General features: G+C 38.2%; 1 protein-coding gene across 1 annotated transcript in view; it reads right to left on the minus strand.

Moving 5' to 3' along the window:
• The window catches only part of SNTB1 (syntrophin beta 1), a 111,308-nt gene that overhangs the window by 53,886 nt on the left and 43,454 nt on the right, over window positions 1-13,968 (minus strand). Inside the window, exon 2 of the mRNA XM_021546490.3 lies at window positions 999-1,215. Coding sequence (XP_021402165.1) covers window positions 999-1,215 — 217 coding nt within the window. The remainder of the gene's footprint in view (window positions 1-998; window positions 1,216-13,968) is intronic.

The raw sequence follows: 13,968 nt of genomic DNA on the forward strand, positions 1-13,968 counted from the left end.
TTACAATTGAATTTCTATAGCAGTCAGTTACACTGATTATGGGGACAACCACTACGTGAGATGAAGAGCCAAAGCAAGGTAAAGCTATACTAAACAATAAAGCTTGGAGGGGGAAAATTAAAAGGTCAGACAAATGTAAAAAGGAAAGATGGAAAACTATACAGATACTAATACAATTTCTGAATTGCAGTGCAAGAGATTACACAGAAACCCATCCTTCCCAAGCCACTTTCTTCTCTCTCCACTTCTCCTTATGCTTTTCTGCAAATGAAAATGTAACTTTTGTTTATGCCTATATGTAAATGCTGAGAATCAAAGGCATTACACACAGCTTCTGCAGAAAAATGAAAAGGCCATTATTTGGATGGAGAATTAGTCTGTATCACTGACTTGACTACTCCTGTTTTTATTAGCAGCTGTTAGAGAAGGGATCAGGGAATGTGCTGGTGCAGTGCAGCTGTTCCACATATGTTATAAATAAGGGCTAGTAAAACCTCATCCTATTTTTAACATTAAGAAAAAAAACAAGTCACAAAAATTCCCCATTAATGCCTTGTAAGTGGAACTTTTCTCCTCTTTTTGACTTTAATGTCCAGAACTGAATACTCAAACCAGACCATTCTTAAAACAATATTAATTTAAAAAAGGAAAGAAAATGCAATTTAGTGGAATCAGATTTAACCAGCCTGGAGGATGTAAACAATTAGTGTGTACAGTGTCTTTTCCTTCAAAAGCAGACATTTAATCAGGATGAAAACAACCCCCTGAAATTTTATTTCCAACTAAAGTGCTGGATGACTGCATGGAAGTTCCTCTAGCATAACCAAAAACTGAGCCACGCCTCATGTGTCTCAGACACCACCAGCAAAGCAGTGCCAGCTCCCCTTGCTGGGTCACTGCGTGCAGCCAGAGCCCCACTCCTGCTCGCCAACCCCAGTGTGCAAAACAACAGCAACCATTCAACGTGACAGTGAAATCCCAACCCCAGACAAATTCACCTGTTTTCGGGGTCTGACACTGTCATGTTGCGTGTCACGTAGCACATCTTGAGGGGAATTGTCTTCCTGTCCCTGTGGATGGAGAGTGAAAGCTGCGACATCGGGTCAGCAGAGGCGCAGCCCAGGCGCGGAGATTCGGGGGGAGGCGTCTCCCACCCGATCTCCGACACGGGGGAGCCCTTCTTCACATAGGGGGTCGCTTCTCTCATGTATTTCACTATGGAAGAGAGAAAAAGAGATGGAAAACAATAAATAAATGAATATTCTGGAGTTCCCTGCCTCTGTGAGTTCTCCGGACTGGTGTTAACCCTCGATGCTGTCCATCAATTCTGCTCACCAAGCATCCCAGCATGGGAAGCTCTGCAAATACAGAAGATGAAGATGTGTCTGCTGCCAGTGTCAGTACGGTGCTATGAGTAAAATGAGGGAGAAGAACACAACAGGCAAAGTAAGAACATACAGACATACCATGTAAGGAGAGCCATCCCACCTTGTGGCAATAGGTAAGCAGTCATGCAACAATTGCTTCACACAGAAGCCATGAGCTGTCTGAAGTACAGGGATGTTTAAAGAAAGACATTCAATCAAGTGACTGTGAATCTATTATTCGCCTATCTAAAGTGTTCCAGCAATACTTTCAGTGATTCCAACTCACATCTTGCTTCTAGTTCACACTTGTCAGTGTCTCACCACTAATCTCAACTACTATTGCTGCTTGCCGGGAAGCACTTTTGCCTAATCTACTTGTACATATATATATATATATATGGAGCAAACAAATAACACCTCTTAGTCTTCTCATGGGGGAAATAAAATTGAGTTTGAACCTTTTGTGAGAGTGAAGGTGTCAGATTAGGTCTCAGCCTCTTCTGGGCTTTTTTCCAGAACGGATAAGAAAAGTGAATGTAGGATTCTGAAATTAGCTTACAATATTAAACTATCTTAATGTATTATACCTCTTTTACATGCATGCTTCATATTCCCCTCTTTATGCAGGCAAATACTGCAACATTTTTCTCATTTTTTAATTATTTTGGTAGTTTAAGATCACTTTTGCTTTTGCTATTGATGTGCTGGGCAAGGGCTGAGCCCTTCCCCTTCACAAACCTGATGGAGTTCAGACAAGACAAGAGATCCCATTTAAATGCCCTGGTTAAGCCAATATTCCCCCAGCACACAGCTGTGGCTGCATCACTGGCTGCTACCACTTGATTGTACCCACAACTCAAACAGCAGTGACATGACCTCAAAGGGCCTGGGCATTGTGAACATGCTTGTGGAAATTATTAAAATGTTCTGAGAGAATATTTCAAGGAAATGGTGCAGATCATCATGTCAGCTCAGCTGAGGAAGCTGGGAATGACTGAATAACAAAAAGGTGAGTAAATTACAATAGGGCATTGTGGTGAGGGATGTTAAATTAGGGAAAGCCAACTGAAGTTTTTGAGTTCAAAATGAAAGCAAGATAAGTATTCAGAAGAGTGGAGAACAACAGTGTTCCTATCAAAACCACAGATCAGGTGATTAGCTTCAGCAGCACTATTTTCAAGGCACTCTGTAAAAATTTTACCAAGAGAGAAACCAGTACAAATCCAGAGTCCAGGCTCTGTGAACACCTATTGCTACTTTTTCTCTAAAACACCTTAGTGCCTATCTCGCCATTGTTCATTTTATCCTTTCTTAAAAAATTGGTTAACTTCAATCACAAGGACTTCTGTGTTTAGGTATGTTATGGGATATTCCTTTTTGGGAAGAACCATTTATGATTCATCAGAAAGGTTGTCCATTCAACACTGATGTTTTTATTTCCTTGTCCGATACTATTCTGAGTATTTTCTTAAATTAATTTCTTAAATTAATTTTATTAAATTAATTATTTAATATTAGTTTATTTTAACATTATATTATTTTATTAACTATATTATAATATTTTATATAAAAATACTTGAATTTTAAGATGATAAATTTATTAGATTATATAGGAAATTTTTTTTTAATTTTTTTGATATCTTTTTGATACTTTTGGTTTATTTTTTTTTAACTGTTAATTGGGAGAAATTATAAGATTAATGCTTGATAAAAGGCTGTTAAAATGTTTAAAATTTTTTTTGAGATTTCTTGAAAAATATTTGAGAATTATAAAAAATAGAAATGTAATGATTTTACTTACAAGAAATATAGAAAAAAACTTAGAAAAATGTATAATATAGTTAAAAATTAAAATGAAATTTTAAAATGGTTATTCTGTGCCAACTTTTATCTTCTCAGGAAAAAGTTGGCACAGAATTCCACCAGGCTTCCAGAAACTATTTCAGGCAAAAAGAGTTGAGAATTATTTTTTCTAAAGTTTTTTAGATATCAATCTAAAGTCCATTATCTAAAAACTTGTGTCACCTAACTCCCCAACCTGGTGCTCATCTTTGGGTACTCCAAAATTACATGACTTTCAAAGGTGCTGAAATTAAGCAGTTGTTACCAGTGTCATAGAGATACTGGTTTAGCAGCTGCCATCTCAGTTTGGATGTACTCATAGCCTTAGGGAAGCCAAGAACAGAACACATACAGATGTGGTGAATCTATTCCTGCTAACACTGAACAAACATGATCTCGTCATTAATTTCCATGAGTGGAACAGCTGAAGCTGTGAAAATCACGTTCAACTTCAAAAAAAATTTTGTTCCCTTTAAAATTAGAGTTTCATGATTGCTCTGTTGAAAAAAGTAATCCAGTAGTTTTGGAGCACTGGTACAGTGACATGCCAGCAAATGTGATTCCAAAAAAGGTCCAGGTCTCAATAGTGTAGCTATTTCATCTGTGCTATTTTTATCCTTTCCCAGTTGCAGTTATATCCATTCAACCCTAGCATATTTTAATTAAGAGAAGGAGAGAGGGGCAGGAGGAGGAAGGAAGCTGAACTAAAAACTTTGCCTGGAAACCTAAGCAGGAACACAAACTGTGAATTTAATTCCCCAGAGACAGGACAGAAGAAAAGAGGAAGCCTTTCCATGTGCCAAAAGCCAAGTTTCCATGCGAGGTACTGGTGAATTCATGGCAGACAGCTGCAGTATTTCACAAAATCCCATGAAAAAGGAAACAAGAGTAGGGGAAGAGCAGAAACATAATCCTCATTCCAGAACCTGAGTCTCAAACAAAGCAAAAGCCAAGAAGACTACCTCGAGGAAGTACATCCTATGAAAATTCCTTCCAACTTCTAAACTCACAGACATCTAGTTTCTACTGCATTTCAACAGAAGATGGTTGCTTGGCCATAGGGATATGAATAAAGAGCTATTAATGTCGTGTTAAACTGCTAACACCATCTTCATATGAAATTCCACTGAATGAAAAAATAAATATATGCTTTCTGTAAAAAAAAAAACAAAAAAAACCCAACAACAACAAAAAAAAACCAATAAAAAGCCCAACAAAACACATTTTTCTAGCTTCTATTAATAACATCCCACTTCCTACTAAACACAAGCACAGGTCTCTGGATTCATGGCTGATCTCTGCTGGGTTTTACAGCCCAGACTTTATGGCTGTTGCATATTCAGGTGTGTTTCATATTTTATAAGCCCCCAAATGGATACATATAAAAGCACAAATATAATATGGGAGTGGAACAGGTGGCAAAACTCGATTCGTTAATATAATTTTTGTTATTATTTAAACTGCAGACCCACTGCTTTCCATTTACTTCACCAACATCTGTAATTACATGTCCATAACCAAAGCCCAGTTTATGAATTTAGCTGGAATCAGGCACACATTGTTCAGATGACTCATAAGTTTTATCAGCAATTATTTCCTATTTACCTCTAAATTCTGGGTGCAAATACTGCAGAACATTCAGTTTTATAACAATGCACTAGCAACCCTACTACATACATAGCAATTTAGGATGACCCCACACTTTTACATTCTGCAGCCTGTTCACTAACCAGTTCTTAATCCACATAGCAGAAAACAAGTTGATACCAGTATCTATTATAGGCATATTCCTATTCCACACTACACTATCTGAGAATCCTGGATACAGCAAAGTTAAACTGCAGTTATACTATTCACACCCACCATCAAGTTTTAAAACCAGAAAAAAGATTATACAGTCTATTGGACATTAAAGTAATAATGTGGATAATACTGTTTTCAGAGCATTACACTCAAGAATTGGATTTTCTTTTTGATACAATGGCACAAATTCAAGTACTGACTGAAAAAGAAAGCAACTATCAAAAACACTGGGTTTATATATTGCCAATGAAACTACCTAACAAATTAAAACATCAAAATATTTAATAAATATAAAGTATGCAATTGGATAATAACTTTGAATTATTAATAACTATTATATATATATATACATACATATATATCTTTAGTGTATATACATATGTCTAACATATATATAAATATTAGATATATATTTATATAAAAATGCCACAATCTTTAAGACCACCAGAACACTGCAAACACAGAAAACAACATGCAGGGAATCAGAAAAAAAAATCTAATAATTTCATTATTTTAACTCAATTTACTTATAAACTGTAAGTTTAGTCAGGAGTTGTATGAACTCATTTGTTTGAACCTATAGCTCAACTTCAGAGATCCGTATATTCAGTACTAATTAATGATTCATACCCTTTTGCTGCACAACTAATAAGAAACTGTGGTCAAGCAATTAAAATTCCAATTTCTGGAATACCCCTCCCCACAAAGAGAACAGGAAGGGAAGTGGCAATCAAATGAATTAATCCACTGATACACATTGAAATAGTTTGGATTTATTTTTTTGATCTGCAAGACAGGCAACATAGCTTCCAAAAAAGCACTTCATTTATTTTTCATTTATTTGTGCTTCTGCCAAGTCCCAAGACTCCACAATTAATGCTTTGTTACTGTTCACAGATTACTTTTTTGGGGGGAAGAAGCAGGCTTTTAATGAAATACTACAGACCAACTTGGTCAGGTTCTTGGCCGGACGCCTTTCTGAGGAACTGGGACTCTTCTGACACATTCAGACTGTTTCCTAGGAGGGAAGACAAAGACCCTGAGGGGAAGCCAGCAAGCCGGGGGAAAGCTCTTTTGTTACCACAGGAATGAGGACAGGATGTGTAGGTTTACAACATGAAAGTAAAGGGAACAACATACTCGAATCTGATTGAAGACACTTGATCAAGGAATTCCCCTTTGCAGGAGAAAAGCACAGAGAGTCCTCTACCATAGTACCAGAATTTGCCTGCTAGGCTTTATGGGAGAGATCAAATTTCCGCTAAACTCAAGCCAAGTGTCTTACAGTGAAGCACTGTATAAAAATGAGATGAGCTGCTGGTGCCATCATCAAACTAAGACCCAGAGAAAAGAATTTATGAATCAGACCATCTATGAAGATGTGTCACATGATCCTTTCAGCAGCTTTAATGTGGGCATAAACCAAAAAACAGTCAACAGTCCTGCTTGGCCATGTTTCCACTACATTTCCTACAGAAACATCTGTTACTACGCTTGGACAAGCATTATTTATCCATTAACATCATCTGCCATCCCCCATGCTGAAATGGATTTGAAATAGTAAACCTCTTGATCTGCCAAAAGCATCAGATCTCCACCTCTGGAAGAAGACAGAAATTAGTTAAATAAAGGCCTTGTAAGAATAAAAATCCCCTTTATGCTTTGGCCATTTCTCACACTGTAGGGAGATTATGCTCAGCTTCCATTTTTCTGCTGTTTTTAAAATAATTTCACTAAATTCAGTGAATTGTCTATTCAAACAGAGAGAGGCTCTGTTTGAGCCTCTCTTAAAGTGACAGGCTTGGATTTAAATCATAAGGGGCTGTTCTTAAATCCTTTTAAAAATATATTGCACTTATTATACTTTTTATGTGGAATATAAGAAGGAAAATTGCAAAAGAATAACTTCAGAAAGATCCAGAAGACAAACACATCTTTAAGATAAAGTTACCTGAAAGAAGCACCTTAGCAATTGGCCCCAAAATGTAGCTAGTAAGCAATCAAGCTTCAAGTTTAAGTTTTCAGTAGGGTACAGCTAGGCTGGATTAAAAAGATCAACAACTGCATTTTTAAAATATAAAGAATACTTCACAATGTGCTTTTAAATTTGCAGCTACTTTTATAGGAAAGGTGAAGCTATGTTAAGGAAGGCTATAAGCACCACCACACAATTGCACTCAACAAGGTACAACAAATGTACCTTGCAATAAGCAATTTTATGTAGTTAAGAGAATTTTTTTTGTCAACAAGGCAAGAGATTTGTGGTCCTGGCCCCATCAAACAGGAGAAAATGGGACTAAATAAGCTCTTCTCAAGAAGCCATGAGAGGGTGCAGTTTGTGAAACCACATGGTTTTGATATTTGATAACTTGAATAAGTCACAGTGATTAAGCCACACTGTGTTATCTACATCAGGTAGATAACAACAAACGTAACTTGCCACCAAGAATGTTTTAGAAGTTACGAAGTGGCAGGGGAAAGCCCAGCACAGGTCTTGGCTGGGGCAGTGGACAGTGTTCCTATGGACACTTCCTCCTTCCCATCTGCACTAGGGGCATCCACTCTGATTTCAGCACTTGTGAATCTTACTCATATAATGGAGATTACATTCCCAGGCCATCCCATGCTTCTGTATAACACCAAAAATTCTTCTGTTACTTATCCTCTGTTTCTTTTCCTGAGACTTTGCCTGTGATGTGGGCTGATTCAGCCACTGATTCCCCAGGCCTGATGTCTCCCTTTAGCAAACACTTCTTCAACAGAGTCTGAGTTTCGTCAGCATAAATGCTTTCTAGGGAGGGAAGGCTTTACATGTTTTCTTATCTTCTGCAGTGTAACAATTTTGTCAACTGTAACTCTAAATATTAATTAACTTTCATTCCTTCACACAGCCATGTTTTTTTACTGTACATAGAGCAGCATGAGCAGAGCACACAGCTCAGCCCCACCAAACTGCAGCAGACAGCCTGAAAGCTTCACCTCCAGTCAGCACTTCCCACCCACTTCTCCCTGAGGTCACCTGGAGCTGGTCACTGCAAACCATCCCCCTTCAGCTCCTTTTCAGCTGCATTTCCATGGTCTAATAATAAAGTCCATGTTTAAAGTTAACAGCACGCATGCTTGAGGATGCAGGACAAATTTCTGTGCTGGGGTGAGATTTTCTGTATTTCTGTTCAAAACAGATTAACAGAAACTGATTAGACACAAACTTGTGTCCCACAGAATCACAATGGAACTGGAGGTTGAATACATGACACTAGCACTTAAACTGATAAAGTGATCAAAAGCAGTCACAGGTTGTCAAGGTTGTCACTAACCTGGTACACAAAATTTTTAAACTGGTAAAGTAATAATAATAATAAACTAAAGGCAGACTGTTTCCATTGGGTGTTTCTCAATACTTCCCATTATAATGTCCATTACTTATACCTACTACACTGAATGTGCCACAGTTTCCTTCAAGTAATTTAGTTTATTTTAAATTTCAAATTTTCTGTTTCAATCAATTGGATGCATTCAGTTCAGAGTTTTGATATGTCACTAACAATAATTGGATGAATTCTAGAGTCAAGGTCTCATAAGCTATTAATCTATCTTTCAAAAACTTTACATACTGCAGCAAAATAACTGCATATACATGTCTTCATAATCTGAAAAACCAGTTTTAGCTTGTAAATCCCAGAAGTACAATGTTTGGTTAGAAAGAAGACATGTATAGCTTGATCTAGGAGACACTGATGCTATCTTGAAGAACTTGTACTCAAAAGAAACAGGACTCAGTGGAGAACAGGGAGCAGCTACATTGCACAAGTGTCTCTTAGCAAATACACTACAAATTGAAAAAACTACTGCCAAAACCTGAAGACGGGAGCTATCTAACCTACTACATTTTTAAGTAAAATGAACTTGTACTCAAAAGAAACAGGACTCAGTGGAGAACAGGGAGCAGCTACATTGCACAAGTGTCTCTTAGCAAATACACTACAAATTGAAAAAACTACTGCCAAAACCTGAAGACGGGAGCTATCTAACCTACTACATTTTTAAGTAAAATGTGACACAGCTCATTTGCTACATTGTTATGTGACACTGAACTCTGCAATTAGAATTACGCAGATCTTTCATAATGGAAATGGAAAAACATCTGAAACTGGCAATTTGGGAGCTGAACATGGAAATTAGCAGTCACATTTTGAGAAAAAGCATTGTGGGACCTGTGAGTCACTCACTGATAACCAAACTGGAGGTTCTGCTTGTCCCCAAAGCTGAAGCTGAATGTGTCCTAAGTTTAACAAATAAAAAAAAAAAAAAAAAAAAAAAAAAAAAAATTAAAGGAAAAAAATATGTAGTTTAGTCAAATGGAGTAAATGGAGTAGGTAACCTTACTCAAAAGTACAACAGAAAAATGTAACTTCATGTAAAGCAGAGAAATGGTGCAAAATACATTTCTTCAATGGAACTGGAATGCTCAGATTTCTAAGGGCCTTCTCCTACCAAAAACTGATGTTATATTTTAAAATCTTTTACCTAAATGTCAGGAATGAGTTGATTCAGAATTTCTTGTGTGCTGCTCATGTTTGTTTCCCTGACTCTATCAGTATTTATAGATCCCTCTCCCATCACCCACATACTCAGATGGAATTCAAGGTGTCTGGCATTGCCAGCATGCTATAATTTTTCTATTTACATGAGTAATCTCAAGTGTCAGAACAAATATTTCAGCCGCTAGTGATTATGTGAAAAATACATAAGGGTATTACGGTTTTAGAGGATGCTGTTATTTCAGCAGGCACACAAATCATTAAGTAGTACAGGATAGACTGAAAATGGCACTCACTGAGAGGGAAATTATTATGCTGTATATGATTGTACCTCTTTTACAGATGGCTAAACTGACACAGGTAAGTTAAACTGCCTTCCTCAAAGTCATGCAGTAAGTCAGTGACAGAGTTCTCAGCATTACACTCAATTTCTACCTACATTACTTTTCCTCTTTAAAGAACTCACAGGGATGCTAGTGCCAGTGAAGACTGGATTGGCAATGCCTACTGTCTTCTCCCTACGATAAGATCTTTGAAGATTTTCTAAGATCTCCAGGATTTATTTTGAAGAGCAGAGCTGCAATCACTCACAAGGTTTCAATTCACCCTTTTCATTCTTCACTGGACAATACCAAGAGCTTTGAAAACGAACAAACACGGGGCACGCATTCAGCTAAGAACTTGCTGTGGCTGGGCTATGCTTTGTTTTGGGGAGTCTTTTAGTTTGCAGCCTTACCACCAGGACAGGCCAATGGCCATATCCAGAGTCCTCAAGTACCAGAGATTAGGAATATTTATCCATACATGGAAGGGAGGAATAGACAAAAGGAGAAAGGAATATAAACACTATTTAAGATCAATGGCAAACACAAATCCTAAACTGATTAGGGGAAACTGGGATGAATGTTTCTGACATGGCATAATGCAGTAGCTCTGTTTTTACATAGGTCAAGTGCACCTTTGTCTGGTTCTGAAATCCAAGCACAGCCTCAAGATGCCTCCACTCTACCTCAAGTCATTTGCAAGATTACGCAGCAGAAGAATGGCAGACGTGGAATGAACCTTGGCTGTACACCTATTTCCTGGCTCATCTACAGGCTAGAAGAAAACCACCTGAAGCAGACAGATTGCTCACTGAGGCACTGGAAAGGAGAGAAGAGCTCACATGACACCACCCCTTGTATTTCAAGGGGTAAAGGAAACAGGACTGTATAAGCAGGAAGGATGATGAAAAGAATTGAACAATGAATATTAAACCACGTCCTTGTGCCTCAGTTCTTTGGCTCCCAAATGAATGGAGCTCTTTTCTACCAGGGATTATGGTTTTCTCTAGGAATAAGCCACTGAAATCCCATCAACAAACTACAACAATCAACAATTAAAGAATGAGCACACCAGTCATTAGCATCAGGTAAAAGGTTTTCCGAAACCACCTGCACTTGGAGCAGGCAAGGGAAATTCTCAGAACTGATGCACAGAAACTGAGGCTGAAACCCAACTGTGGTGCCATAGGACTGTGGATGGCATCGTGTGCTGCTCTTTGCATCTCAAAGTCTCTTACCAAGATGACAGCTCTTCTGTTCTCGTCCCTGAGGAGCTATAGTTACTGTATCTTAAAAAATGCCAATGATCTGTGATGGAATATGGTCCTCCTGGAACTTCAGTGCATAATGCAATTTGGGGTGAGAAATACTTGGGAGGAGGGGTAGGTTTATTACTTTTAAATAGACTGAAATAAAACTATTCTACAGATAGGATCTCAAAAAATAATTGAACACAGTGAACAAGGGAAACAATGAAAATCCTCACAAAAATACTGATTTCAGAAACAGTTTTTTTTTCCATGAAATGGTTTTGTGAAGTGCTTTAAAAATACATCTTCATTCAAATTCTTTTCTTTCTCTACAAACAAAACAGAACTGCGAATTGACATTTTGATTTAAAATGTCTTTTTAAGATCAAACTCCTTTTCTAATAAATATTGCATAGAGTTTCCCAGCATCCATTTTTTCATCTGGAAAATTTATACAGTTATGATTCTATTAGGTTTCTTGCAGTGGACTGGGCATTTAATCAATGAGAGCAAAGAGCATCTAAATAGGGTTAGGCTGCAAATTCCTTTCAGTGAGAAGTTAAATCCCCATTAGCTTTGAGCCATAAGCCGCCCTGGGTTTAGCATGCAGCTTAAAAGATAAGTCTGTGAGGGGTCATGGCTCTTTACTGAGGCACAGAAAGCCTATTTCACAGACTGCCCTGCAATAATAATGTAAATATAATCCCGTTTCAGTGGGCACTTTATCCTTACAGAAAACAACAGTGGTTTCTGTCCCAGGAAAAAAAAAATCACATTAATCTTCAATTTAAAGGTAAAGTAATTCCCTGCTTCATTCAGGCCCCACTATAGAGAATTACTGAGTTTGTCCTGGCCCTGTGCTGATGTCGGGGCCAGCAAAGTCCCCCATCTCTCTGTAGGGCAAGACAGGTTGCTCACAGCAGCTGCTTTCAGCAAGCGAAGTCGACTGGGCACATCAAAACACATTTGCTAAATACCAGTTCTGACTGTTTCAGGTTAGGTCAAAGCCAAGTTAAAATAGTACAACCCATTGTTTTTCAAAGTCTGCAAACTGCCTGCCAAGTACTTTTCGATCACTAGCACAAGAGGCTGATAACAGAGGCTGGAAAAGAAACTGAGCTTCAAAGCGCTGTAATAAAATGCAACCCGGGTTCAAATCATCACAGAGAAAACCATTTGTTTAATCAGTGAGAAGAATGTTAATTTATTTGTATCTCAAATTTATTTGCCATTTGTACTACTGGATCACTTACCAGGATTAGTGAGGAACCAGGGCATGACAGCCTCAGATGCTGTTCAAACACAGAACAAAAAGCTGGTCCCCTCCCAAAGATCTTAGAAATCAAGAACAAGTTAAAGGACAAAAGGGACACGACAAGAAAATAAGCAGGCAGAAAAGCCCACAATAAAAATCATGCATGTATCTCCCCATGTTGTTACAGCTGCATTGCATTCCCTGAAACAGAGACGGCAGTAGCAGGTGCTGTTTGTAAAAACACTGAAAAGACCTGAGTGGGGTGACACAGTTGCTAGGATGCTTTTACAACTAATAGTGGCAAGAATTTTCCGTTGTTATCACTGCTACTTCCGAAGAAGGGCCTCCATCAGGACATAAATTTTCAGCATCACCTCAGGCATAAAAGGTTTTCACACTGGAGCTGCAGCCTAAATTCTGCTGTTAGATAAAAATATCGATATTAAAGCATTTGTCTGAAGCAAGGTTAGCTCCAGTGACTGGGAGCAGTTAGGCAGATGAGGATGCCCGGCAGAGCCTGTATGGGCACATATAATGAAAAGTGCTCAAGACACGTGCAGCCTAACAGCGGCTCTGCTGAGCCTCACAGTCGCTGTCTTGGCCACGCACGGTCAGGCCAATGCACACAAAACGGAAAAAAATACCCTGCTGTATGTCTGTCCTGTGAGACCTGGGGATAATCCTGTTGCAAAAGTAAATAAGCTTTCAAGGCTTGCAGACTGAAAGCAAAGGGTAGTACATATGTATGTTTCGTTGGTGTAACTGGTCTTCTTTATGCTCTGCTGTGGCAGCACCTTTGAAATGAGGAGCTGAAAGCACAGCCACATCATCTGTGCTTTTACAGAGGCTTAAGGATACACAACAGGGATAACTATCTGTTTGAGGCTTGTTTGCTTTATTTAGCTCAAGGGCAGGTCTCTCTGCTACTTGCAGAGAGCACAATCAGATTATATCAGTGCTGCTGCTTTTTTTTTTTTTTTTTTTTTTTTTTAACAGCAACAGCACTGATGGGCACAGACAGGAAAAGAATGTATCAAGAATAATTTCTGCCTCAAAGAGCTTCTGATCTCAAGGTCACTCACAATTTCTGCCAAAGTCACTGGGTTCATTATCAGTGGGAGTTAGCTCAGGTCAAATGGTCAAAGCTGAAGATATGAATACTCTATAAAGAAGCAAAGCATGGGAAGTGGGAGGAAAACTAACACTGGCAGGTTATATAGCAACATGAGTAGCTGTTGAACTCCAGTTCAACAAGAGATATCCTAAATGGAACCATTGAAAAAGAGCTTTGAGGTCAGCTTTAGTGCTGACACCGTACCTCAGTGCAGACTGCAAACACCAGCCTGTCTGTATCCCTACAATCAGGGTGACTCCTCTCATCTTGGACACCAAAGACCATGGGAATCATATAAACATATATTTCTAAAGAGATCACTCACATAAATAAGCTGACCTTTGAATGTATCGCTATTGTAGGTTTGTGCTCCAGTTTTTAAAGGACAAGTTTGAAACTCTAGATTTCAGCAAATAACGGAAACTGATAATTCAATATTTATCTAAAATTCAGTATTTATCTATAATTCACTA

The sequence above is a fragment of the Lonchura striata genome, chromosome 2, assembly GCF_050655825.1.
Source record: "Lonchura striata isolate lonStrDom1 chromosome 2, ASM5065582v1, whole genome shotgun sequence".
In the NCBI taxonomy this organism is placed as follows: Eukaryota; Metazoa; Chordata; class Aves; order Passeriformes; family Estrildidae; genus Lonchura; species Lonchura striata.